Genomic DNA, 11,258 nt, shown 5'->3' with positions numbered 1-11,258 from the left:
TACACACACACACAATATATATATATATATATATATATATATATATAATTAATTAATAATAATTAATATGCTTAATAATAATCAATCATATCAATACATTATTAAGTAATTAATATTATAACAATTTCATTATTATTATTACTAATAACAATACATTTCATTACATTATGTATGTATGCATGTATGTGTGTGTATCTATCTATCTATATATATAATAATATTTAATATATTTTATTAATTATTATTGTCATATGATCATAATAATAAATATAATTTATTATTACCTAAATCATTTTTATGATTAGTACCAGTCAGCAGCAGAGCCAAAGCAAAAACCGCTAACATGTCAATCAAAATCAATCATTTGAAATTTAAAAAAAAAATGTATTTGAGAAGGTTCTCCATTTGTCATGTGACTTGCAGCAACATGAAGGACTTTAGGAACCAGTGACTGTCGAACCATCCAGAGCTGGTGAATTTGGCAAAACTTCCATCGCAATCATAAATTCATATATTCACAGCCCCAGTGGAACAGCTTCAGACTGTTCACAACTAACAAGACTATTCAGCACGGCAAGAGAGGGAAAAAAGCACCCAGAGTTCCATGAAGTGAAAATCCGTAACTTTCAGAACTGGAGGTCAATCTGAATTCACTTCTGAGCAGGGGTGAGTGGGATAACTTAATCTGTGGCTTCAAACTAAAGCTTTTTTCCATCATTAAGCTGTATTTTTGGGTGATGCTGGCAAAGGGGAACCAGGGAGATTTGATGAACTTGCCCAAGTATACTGAGGGCAGATCAAACTGAATTGAATCTGCATGACTACAAAGTAAACGAAAATCATACGCAAACTAGCCTGTAGCCGTTATGAGTAATGACCAATCAACACCATCTTAGGCACAGCGGCATTGTTAGTCTGACAGCAGAGCCCCACCAAAGTGTTAGCTGGCTCTGAACCCGAGACACAGCTGAGTGCCAATCAGGTTATTTAACAAGGTGGGGGTCAAATGGCAAAAAAAGGACCCTTGGCTCGCAGATCTGTCAAAAGCTGGTGTGCGAAACTTGAGTCAGGAAAATAAATGTGTTGGGACAAGTTTAAAAAAATAGCTACAGGTACATTTTAAAAATATGTATTTAAATGACTCAAACTTCACATGACCAAGTCAAACAGGTTAATCTTGTAGCCCACGAATGTAACTTGTTCTCTAAAGGAAAAGTCAAATTAGAACAGCTTCTTTTTGGCACCTTATTTTTACCTTACAATTATGTTTGCTAAAACAAGCTTCATTATTACTTTTGCTCATTATTCCAAAAGGAAAAAAAAATAACCCTGATTATTCAACTTCATTTTACATGTAACTCCCACACCATTTGTTCAAGTGACATAGATGATGCACAAATTATACAGTTTGTCCAGCAAAGTTCTGCTACTAAAGTAAAAATGCCATCATTTACTCATCTTAAAGGGTTAGTTCACCCAAAAATGAAAATTCTGTCATTAATTACTCACCCTCGTGTTGTTCCAAACCCGTAAGACCTTCGTTCATCTTCGGAAAACAATTTAAGATATTTTTGATGAAATCTGAGGGCTCTCTGACCCTCCCATAGACAGCAAGGTAACTACCACGTTCACGGTCCAGAAAAGTACCAAGATGATCGACAAAGTAGTCCGTGTGACATCAGTGGTTCAACTGTAAAGTTACGAAGCTACAAGAATACTTTTTTGCGCAAAGAAATAAAAAATAACGACTTTATTCCACATTTTCTTCTCTACTGCATCACTTGTGGACGCGCGTTCACGACAGTACCATGACACGAGCATGTGGCGGCGCAAAAAAGTATTCTCGTAGCTTCGTAACTTTACAGTTGAACCACTGATGTCACACGGACTACTTTGTTGATCAACTTGGTACTTTTCTGGACCTTGAACTTGGTAGTTACCTTGCTGTCTATGGGAGGGTCAGAGAGCCCTCAGATTTCATTAAAAGTATCTTAAATTGTGTTCCGAAGATGAATGAAGGTCTAACGGGTTTGGAACAACACAAGGGTGAGTAATTAATGACAGAATTTTCATTTTTGGGTGAACTAACCCTTTAATGTTGTTCCAATCCTGTATGAGTTTCTTTCTTCTGTTGAACACAAACGAAGATATTTTGAAGAATGCTGGTAACCAAACAGTTGATGGTAGCGATTGACTTCCATAGTATGGAAAAAAAATACTATGGAAGTCAATGGCTACCGTTAAATGTTTGGTCAACATACTTCGAAATATCTTCTTTTTTTTTTGTGCTCAAGAGAAGAAAACAAACTCAGGTTTGGGACCAACATGAGAATGAGTAAATTACATCGTTTTCATTTTTAGTTGAACTATATATTTAAGGTGCAATCACATTAGCAAAATTTTGGCAAATTTCACAGGCAAAAATGGTCCAGTGTCAATTTTTGATAGTGTAGCAATATATGAAGCACAGCTCACACACACAAATCATTTCCAAACCAAGTCGCTATCTGTTGATCAACTTGAACCCACTGGGAAATCTGTATGGAGAAAATTTGCATGAAATTCCTGAGCAAGATTCCTATTACAACAGTAAAACGTACCACACCTTTAACTTTATAACTTATCTTACTTGAATTTAAGAATCCCATTTTTAGGGAGCAGAATATCATAAAAAAAAAAATCTCTAAGTTTCTAAATACAACTTTTGATTTTGACCTTTTAATGCCCTAGCATCCCTGGCATCACTTTTGCGCAGCATCACTTACATTTTCTAAAGAAAAAGTAAAATAAAACATTTAAAAATAAATAAATAGATTTTTTTTTTTAAATACAGCTCATTTTTCAGGTGACTAACCAAAAAAAACGTTTTGGCACCAAGTTTACCACCTAGCCAAACTGGTCTTTGACACCATTGAAATACACATGGCCTGTGCAAAAGAGAAATAAAGCTGTTGTTCATCGTGGAAAATCACTTTGCTAATTGCAGCACAAGTGTAGTTGTAAATTTCAGGTCTATTATTTTTTATTGCTTTATTACTGGGTGCAATCTGGATGAAAAGAGGCGGCAAGACAGGTAGCATCTGTCTCCACCTACTACCTTGGCACAGTCAGCATCATCTGCTGGCTTTGGCACAGGGCATGAAAAACATCAATGCACCTCACTAGTGCCAAGCACAAGCATGGCAGTCATGCTTAATCCAATCTGGCAAAGTATTCATCTTCTAATGTTTGCTAAAATAAGTCACCTACTCAGTCTCTGGGCCTGTCAACCCCAGACTTGCGCTGGAGAAAGAAACAATGACAGTATCCTTCAAACAATTAGTTTCTAAATGCATGCTATTTTATTTATATTAGAGATGTGCAAAGCTACATATTTCCAAAATTTAGTCAGTGGTCTTGAAGAAGCCAGTATAATTAGGCTGTTTTTAAGTTCAATTGATCCTGATCAAACGGGTGTCTTAGTGGTATTTACATACACTACTAATCAAAAGTTTGGGTTAAGTAAGATTTCTTTTTAAATAAATTAATATTTATTTAGTAAGTAGAACAGTATGCATTTTTTTAGGAACATTTCAACTTTCTAATCATAAAAAAGTTACTCTAGAAAAATCATGAGTGCACAATAATTGTCAAATCTAAACATTTAGTGAAAAAAAAACATTATTTAGTGGGGAACCAATAAAAGTGAGTAAGTGTAGGACTAACTCTGCTAAAATATTACACATTGCTCTTTGTATTGTTGTAAAATACATTCATAAAAACAAGTCAGAAGTCAGAAAGAGCTTTATTGCCAAGTATGTTTGCACAAACAAGGAATTTGTTTTGGTGACAGAAGCTTCCAGTACACAGAAACAACAACAACAGACAATAAAAAATAAAGACAAATGAATAAAATACACACACATATATATATATATATATATAAATAAACAAAATAGACCAAATTTGTTTTGCTATAGATGGAATAGAATAGAGTAAGATGTAGGGATGGACTAAGATGGGTTGTATCAAATAAATATAAGTGGTTTTGCACATATGTTTATTGCACAATGGGGACAGCATGATGAGGTAGAATATATTTTTATATATAAATACATGCTATAAAATTAAAAGACATTTTTTTAATGTATAGCACAGTGGTGCGGCAGCAACATACAGTATGATAGACAGGACATAAGAAAGAAAATTATTAATAATCATTATAAAAGTATATTAACATGAAAGGCTACTATACAGAGCGGCACAAAGCACTTAGGCTATGCGTATCCCATGTGCAGAATGATGCGCTTGAAGCAACACAGTCACAGCGCGCAGTGCTCCGCATAGAAAAGTTTAAAGCAAAGGAAGAGATATCGATGCATTGTGTATTATATCAGTGCAACAGTTTATTGAGCCTTTTCTTTTAACAGTTTTAAAATTTAGGTTACGGTGCGTGTGAAGAACAATTCATAGTGTTCTGCTCTCTACTCCAGTGTTGTGATCTAACAGACGCCCAGTAGAAAGTAACATGATTTAGAAACAGCATTAAACTCCAGCAAAGTCCTTTTATGCAAAACCACTGATCTTTATCTACAGATCAAGTATAATAATAGGAATACTGAATCATCTTGGAGAGAGTTATCGTTTTGACTGTCGTAAAGCCAAGTTCACACTACAGGATTTTAAACCCTGTGATCAGGGGAACATCGGCGGGTGATCGGTGCTTGGCAATCTTATATGTGAACTACTCAATGAAGCATTAAAGAGGCTCGCTGATATCTAGCATGCCAAATATCTGGACTGGTCGGCCAACTCGACATCACGTGGTATCAGGTGTCGTGACGAGTTACAGCCAATGAGAGAGCAAGGCATGGGTTGAGGTCAGCGGAAGAAAAATAGCAGCACCAACATGGCTTTAAGAAAATTTGGACACAAGAAATTGAGGGATACTAAGTTGCAGCACTAAGTTCTTCCCGACGTCCATTCTCAAAACTTCTTGCGTGTGTTTTCGTGACAAAACGTGGTTTGGGGACCTGATAAGACTCATTGAGTGACAGTTATTGCCAGCTCGTGCAGTGTGTGACCCCCTGTTGCGGATAATTTACATAATGTCACGTAGTGTGAACACCACAATGACTTCAAGACAGACAGCAAGTCATGTAGTCTGAACGGCACAGCAATCTGCCAATGTTTAAAGTAGTGTAGTGTGAACTTCGCTTAACCAAACACGACACGATGTGATGGAAAATGACTGACAGCCGCAGCGGAGAGAAGAGTTTACTGAACTTGAATTTAACAACTAAAATACCTTACATTTAGTGAAAATCACGTTTGTGTCCCCCCCACTTTCAAATTCGTTTGTTATGATATTTTTAAGCGCCATCATCGCCACGAAGGAGCAGGGCCAAGCAGGGCACAGACGCGTGCATCCGCGTCCAGGAACGTTGCGTGCACACTCTAAAAATAGCTCACTGAAAGTTCTAATGAGCAGGTATCGCGGTTACGGCACAGTCAGCGATGAAACACCAGAAGCAGCAACAGATGACTTTCATGTCATCATGGATGAAAAGAAAGAAAGAGAGAGAAAGAAAGAGAGAGAAAGCAAAAGAGAGAGAGAAAGAGAAAGAAAAAAGAGCGAAAGAGAAAGAGCAAAAGAAAGAGAAAGAGAGAAAGAAAGAAAGAAAAAGAGAGAGAAAGAAAGAAAGAAAGAAAGAAAGAAAGAAAGAGAGAAAAAAGAAAAAGAAAGAAAGAAAAGAAAGAGAGAGAAAGAAAGAGAGAGAAAGAAAGAGAAAGAAAAAAAGAAAGAAAGAGAGAAAGAGAGAAAGAAAGAAAGAAAGAAAGAAAGAAAGAAAGAAAGAAAGAAAGAAAGAAAGAAAGAAAGAAAGAAAGAAAGAAAGAAAGAAAGAAAGAAAGAAAGAAAGAAAGAAAGAAAGAAAGAAAGATCAGCGATGAAACACCAGAAGCAGCAACAGATGACTTTCATGTCATCATGGATGAAAAGAAAGAAAGAGAGAGAAAGAAAGAGAGAGAAAGCAAAAGAGAGAGAGAAAGAGAAAGAGAAAGAAAAAAGAGCGAAAGAGAAAGAGCAAAAGAAAGAGAAAGAGAGAAAGAAAGAAAGAAAAAGAGAGAGAAAGAAAGAAAGAAAGAAAGAAAGAGAGAAAAAAGAAAAAGAAAGAAAGAAAAGAAAGAGAGAGAAAGAAAGAGAGAGAAAGAAAGAGAAAGAAAAATACACTGTTGCTAGGTAAGCTAAATATTTAATGTAGAACAGTGGATCCCAAACTTGGGTATGTGAGGCGACAGAGGGGGGTACGCGAACAAAATACTGAGTTTTGCGGTGTTTCGTGAACGAATCGTTCGTGAAAGTCGTTGATTCAATGATTCATTTATAAATACAGCCACTTGCTTAGTTACTGAATGAACAAAAGACTCGATGACTCGCGCATTAAGACAGCGACTTACCGCTAGCTACTGGCGCTTTTAGTATTTAAAAGAATCACTTTTCACTTTTTTTATTATCATTGCATATTAATCTACTGAATTATTTTTTTTTTTTAATTAATATTCTATTTATAAAGATAAAAAATGCATTGGAAAGTCAGTTTAGGGGGCAAATATGGTCCTTTAATGGAAAAGGTGCAGTCTAAGTGGAAGAGAGGGGGTAGGCCTATAAGAAGAAATGCCTCAAGGGGTACTCAACTCTAAAAAGTCTGGCAACCACTGATGTAGAACATTCTGTCCTGTGCAACAAGTGATTTATTTTATATTTTCAGGTACAGCGGTTAGTTTGAAATAGAAGTTTGTTTAACAGTCAAAATTGAGTCTCACATTATTTAAACATTAATGGTGAACATTTTAGACTTTATAAAATGTTTCTCTCAAGTCTTGGCGATCGTTTAATCAACTTAATTATTTCCTGGATTTTGTATCACCATAGTCCCTAAATGTATGTACATGCAGGAAATGGGATTCAAATCGAAAACATTTTCCCCCATTTTGTGTCCCCCCCACTTCTCAAACCAAAGTTACACCCTTGTGCATCACTACTAGAAAATGCATTCAAGAGTAAACTTGTGTGGACACAGAGGGAAATGAAAGATGACACAAAAGCAAAGGGTGGTTTCCTCTAACCATGCTGGTATCTAAAAAACTGACCAACACTAACTGAACACCAAAAATGTAACTGTAGCTCACACCACAAGGTCATAGGTTAGATTCCCAATAACTGCATGAACTAATAAAACGAAATATAAAATGCAACTGAAATGTACATGAAGGTCCATTTGATTTGTCGGACTTCATTTTCCTCTAGAATTCAAATCGAAAACATTTTCCCCCATTTTGTGTCCCCCCCACTTCTCAAACCAAAGTTACACCCTTGTGCATCACTACTAGAAAATGCATTCAAGAGTAAACTTGTGTGGACACAGAGGGAAATGAAAGATGACACAAAAGCAAAGGGTGGTTTCCTCTAACCATGCTGGTATCTAAAAAACTGACCAACACTAACTGAACACCAAAAATGACCTTACCACTCTTATTGGTCACTGTAGCTCACACCACAAGGTCATAGGTTAGATTCCCAATAACTGCATGAACTAATAAAACGAAATATAAAATGCAACTGAAATGTACATGAAGGTCCATTTGATTTGTCGGACTTCATTTTCCTCTAGAGAAACTGAGCTGATCAAATATCAAATTAGGCTAAATGACACATGAGGTGAATACAGAGGCTGAATGTCTGATGAGATACAATGAATGCCCTTGAATGCTTCATATTACTACAACGGCTCTAGAATCACCCCATTTGGCGACAGAAATATGCAAACCAAGATCCCTCAGGTCCAGCATGTTTGAACAGAATGAAACTCAAGAACTGGGCAGAGAGCAGTCAATCACATGCTTCAATCGGAAATGGGAAAAGAACTGGTATTTTATAAACCACAACATTAAATTTGCTAGAAGATATTGTCTGCGGCTAACAACATGTCTGTTATCTCAGGTTGGAATTGGTTCCTGTCCTTGACGAACTTCTGTTTGGCCCAAAAGCCTCTTAACCCTTGCCCTGTGCCAAAAATGTCGGTGTTCCCAGTCAAAAATGGCTGGCCTTTTAAAAATTGCTTGTAAATCTCTCATTATGCTAGATTATCACCAAATATTGGATTCTGTCTTTTTGTCAGCTTGTTTTCTTTCAATTATCACAGGTTTTGTATTTCTTTTTGTAACTGATTGATCATATGCCTCACTGATCTGAGCTTATGTACCGAGTGAAAAAAGCATTTGTGAATCATTTTGGCAATATTCAATCAAAAACTGAGGTGCATAAGCTCAGCTCAATGAGGCCTATGATCAATCAGTTCCATAATATAACATAAGCAATATATCATAAGCAATTTTTTGCAGGCCGGACATATATGAATTGGAAAACAAGGTGGTAAAAAAAAAATCCAGAAAAAGTAGAAAAACTATCACTTTTTTTTGGAAGTTGTTATACCCTGTGTGAGCAGAGTCAGTAGGTTTTAGTTCAATGCCATAACATTAACTAGCATTTTCTAAAAAAAAAAAGAAAATCCCCTCTGGGTCAAAATGACGGGAACATAACATGAGGGTTAAATGAAGCTGTAATCCTGAGAGTCGGGGTCAGGAAATGAGATGAACACCGACATATGATGATGAGGGAAGTGGGTTATAGCTTATTTCAACTTTCACAGCAGCGGCTGGACCGGTAATATTTTCCTTTTTTGGTCAGAGCAACAGCTGCTTCTGTGAACCACCTGCTCCTCACCTCTTCAATGTCAAGCAAAAAGAATAATGGTAGTATCAGAGTAGGAACAAAAATCGGTGATATTAGATACGCTAAACATATAACAAGCAGTTTTTCATATCCACCTCATATTGAATCAAAACTTCAATGTTTCTTCTGGTTACTAAAAAAAAAAAGTTCATTATGGTCTCACTTCACAGCACAACAGCTGTTACTTGGTCCGTTAAAGCTGCGTGGTTTCTATTCAAACTTGCAGAGCTCAAAGCATATGAAAAGATTCACAAACCGAGATCGATATCACTGCAAATCAACCTACTTCTTACATCAAAATACATCTGCAGGTTTTTCTAAAAAGTAAATGCAAACCGTGCAAGTGCTGATCTAAAATGGAAACGCGCCCAAGCTAGCCCATCAGAAGATCTGAACATCAGATCTGGCCACCCTGCGAATCTACAGCAATAATTTCCTTCCCGTGAATCCCCTATACACGAATGCATAATTTCCTCATCCATTTCAAGCACGGAAAACAGCTAAGCACATAAGCCCAAAACTAGAGTCACACATACAAAAGCTGTAAGTTTCACAACTAAGTGTTTTAGATGGTACGAAGTTAGAGATATTTATTATAATTGATTATAAGCTTAATACGACCATGCTTTAAAAAATTCGGAAATTAGCCTTTTTTTAAATCAGTGCATTTTTTTTTTTTTTTTTTTGAAATGTTGTTTCTCTCATTTTTAGGTGGTTTTATATAAAGTATTTAGCTTTGATGTTTAAGTTTTTCATGCTGATGTTACAAATATTTTTCATGATTAAGGACATGCTTAATATGACTATTCTTAAAATTGGATATCCATTTCTTCCTCTTTTTTGTTTATGTTTATAAGTTGCTTTTTTATTTCAGAAATGTTGTTTATGCCTCATTTTGTGATGGTATTATCTAATGTATGTATATTGTCATAAGGTATATTGTCACAAAGTTAGAGATATTTATCATGATTGATGACAAGCTGAATATGACTATGCTTAAATTTGGATATTAGCCCTTTTTTCACGAATTTTCAATTCATGTTCATAAATGTTTTTTTAATTCTGAAGTGTTGTCATGCCTCATTTGCCTCATTTTTAGATGGTATTGCATAATGTATATCGCCACATCAGTCACCCTGATCTGTATAGTATCATTGACACGAAAACTAAAAAAATGTGCCCATTAAAAATGGGCAAAAACTGTCATACATCTTCGTACAATACACAATAGTATCACTTAAAAGACATGAAATATGATCAGTGTTACATAAGCATGTAAACATTTCTTATATGCCATTTCAAAGCATACTGACAGCAAGGAAGATAAAGTTAGTGACTAAAAAAAGAGGTCTCTCTAACATAACTGCTTATGCGTTTTGAATTTATACAAACAAAACAGAAAACACATTGAGAAAATGAAGGCTCACCGTCATGTTCAGATGATGGACATGCAACCTGAAGTGCCAAATCAAACGTTCTCGCAGGATTCTCGCTGAAAGAGGAAATACAAGTCGAACTCACTAACTTATCAACTTAAACAACCACAATTTGAGATTCTTAAAGGAACAGTTTGCCCCAAAACGAACAGTGTGCTATTATTTACTCTGTAGTGTCTTTCCAAGCCAATGTGACTTGACTTTAGTCAAAAACACTAAACAAGATGTTCAGCAAAGTGACAGTCTCTGTCCCCCATTGCATATTTTCCATGCAACAAAAGTGAATGGTGACTAACACCTGCTAGAGAAAAACATACGTTTGAATGTTAATTTAGCGTGAACTCCTCCGTTAAAAGCTCGACATGTCATTAGAGAATAAAGTAGTCAGTTTGCTCATGAGAACTCGTGATATTCTTTTCAGTGTGCTACATTCATAAACGCTAACAGCGGCGTCTAATTCCAGCAAAATGAAATATGTGCAAGCTGTCAAGTTTAAATGGCTGTAGAGGAATGCGGCTAGGCTACTTAGCATGTCTGAGGTAAACAGCTAACCGATCAGCTGTATCTGTACCAGCTCCCAAATGAGCTAACTAACGGATTTACAATAACCGCGATCTTCATTTTAACCCTATGAGAGACTTTTAATACGGAGACCGATAACGCGTAGCGCGTCAAACCGGAGTACCGTGTAAGGTAAACAAGTGTGGACTTACTTTATCCTGCTGTCCATGGCTAAAGCATCGCGTCAGCAGCAGCTCGCGCCGACGGCGGGAAAATAAAAACACCGTCGCGCACTCCGAGCCACGCGCGCTGCCTGCGAACCTTCTAGTTTCGCGGCTACCTGATGGAGAGTCGCAGACCCTGCTGCATTCCTCGGTCTGTCGACGCGCGTGCTCCCCGGCGACGCTTCCTGGAAGCGCTGCTGAGCGTTTCGGTTCCCCTGCCTGTGATCCCGCAATAAAGCACCAGGAAGCACCTGAGCGATCGCGCGCGCCTGTATTTCAGTAGGATGGCACAAAAAAATTAAATGTCGTCATTATTGACTCGCC

The 11,258-nt window shown here is 36.7% G+C and overlaps 1 protein-coding gene across 2 annotated transcripts in view; it reads right to left on the bottom strand.

Annotated features, from left to right (window-relative positions):
* The window catches only part of dennd1b (DENN/MADD domain containing 1B), a 99,080-nt gene extending 87,822 nt beyond the window's left edge, over positions 1-11,258 (bottom strand). For both annotated transcript variants that reach the window (XM_016273790.1, XM_016273791.1), the window contains exons 1-2: positions 10,923-11,258; positions 10,201-10,265 (exon numbers count right to left, since the gene is read on the bottom strand). In XM_016273790.1, coding sequence (XP_016129276.1) covers positions 10,201-10,265; positions 10,923-10,939 — 82 coding nt within the window. In that variant the 5' untranslated portion in view covers positions 10,940-11,258. The remainder of the gene's footprint in view (positions 1-10,200; positions 10,266-10,922) is intronic.

Source organism: Sinocyclocheilus grahami, unplaced genomic scaffold, assembly GCF_001515645.1.
Source record: "Sinocyclocheilus grahami isolate Dianchi unplaced genomic scaffold, SAMN03320097.WGS_v1.1 scaffold81.1, whole genome shotgun sequence".
In the NCBI taxonomy this organism is placed as follows: domain Eukaryota; kingdom Metazoa; phylum Chordata; class Actinopteri; order Cypriniformes; family Cyprinidae; genus Sinocyclocheilus; species Sinocyclocheilus grahami.
This window is presented reverse-complemented; position numbering and strand designations above follow the sequence as displayed.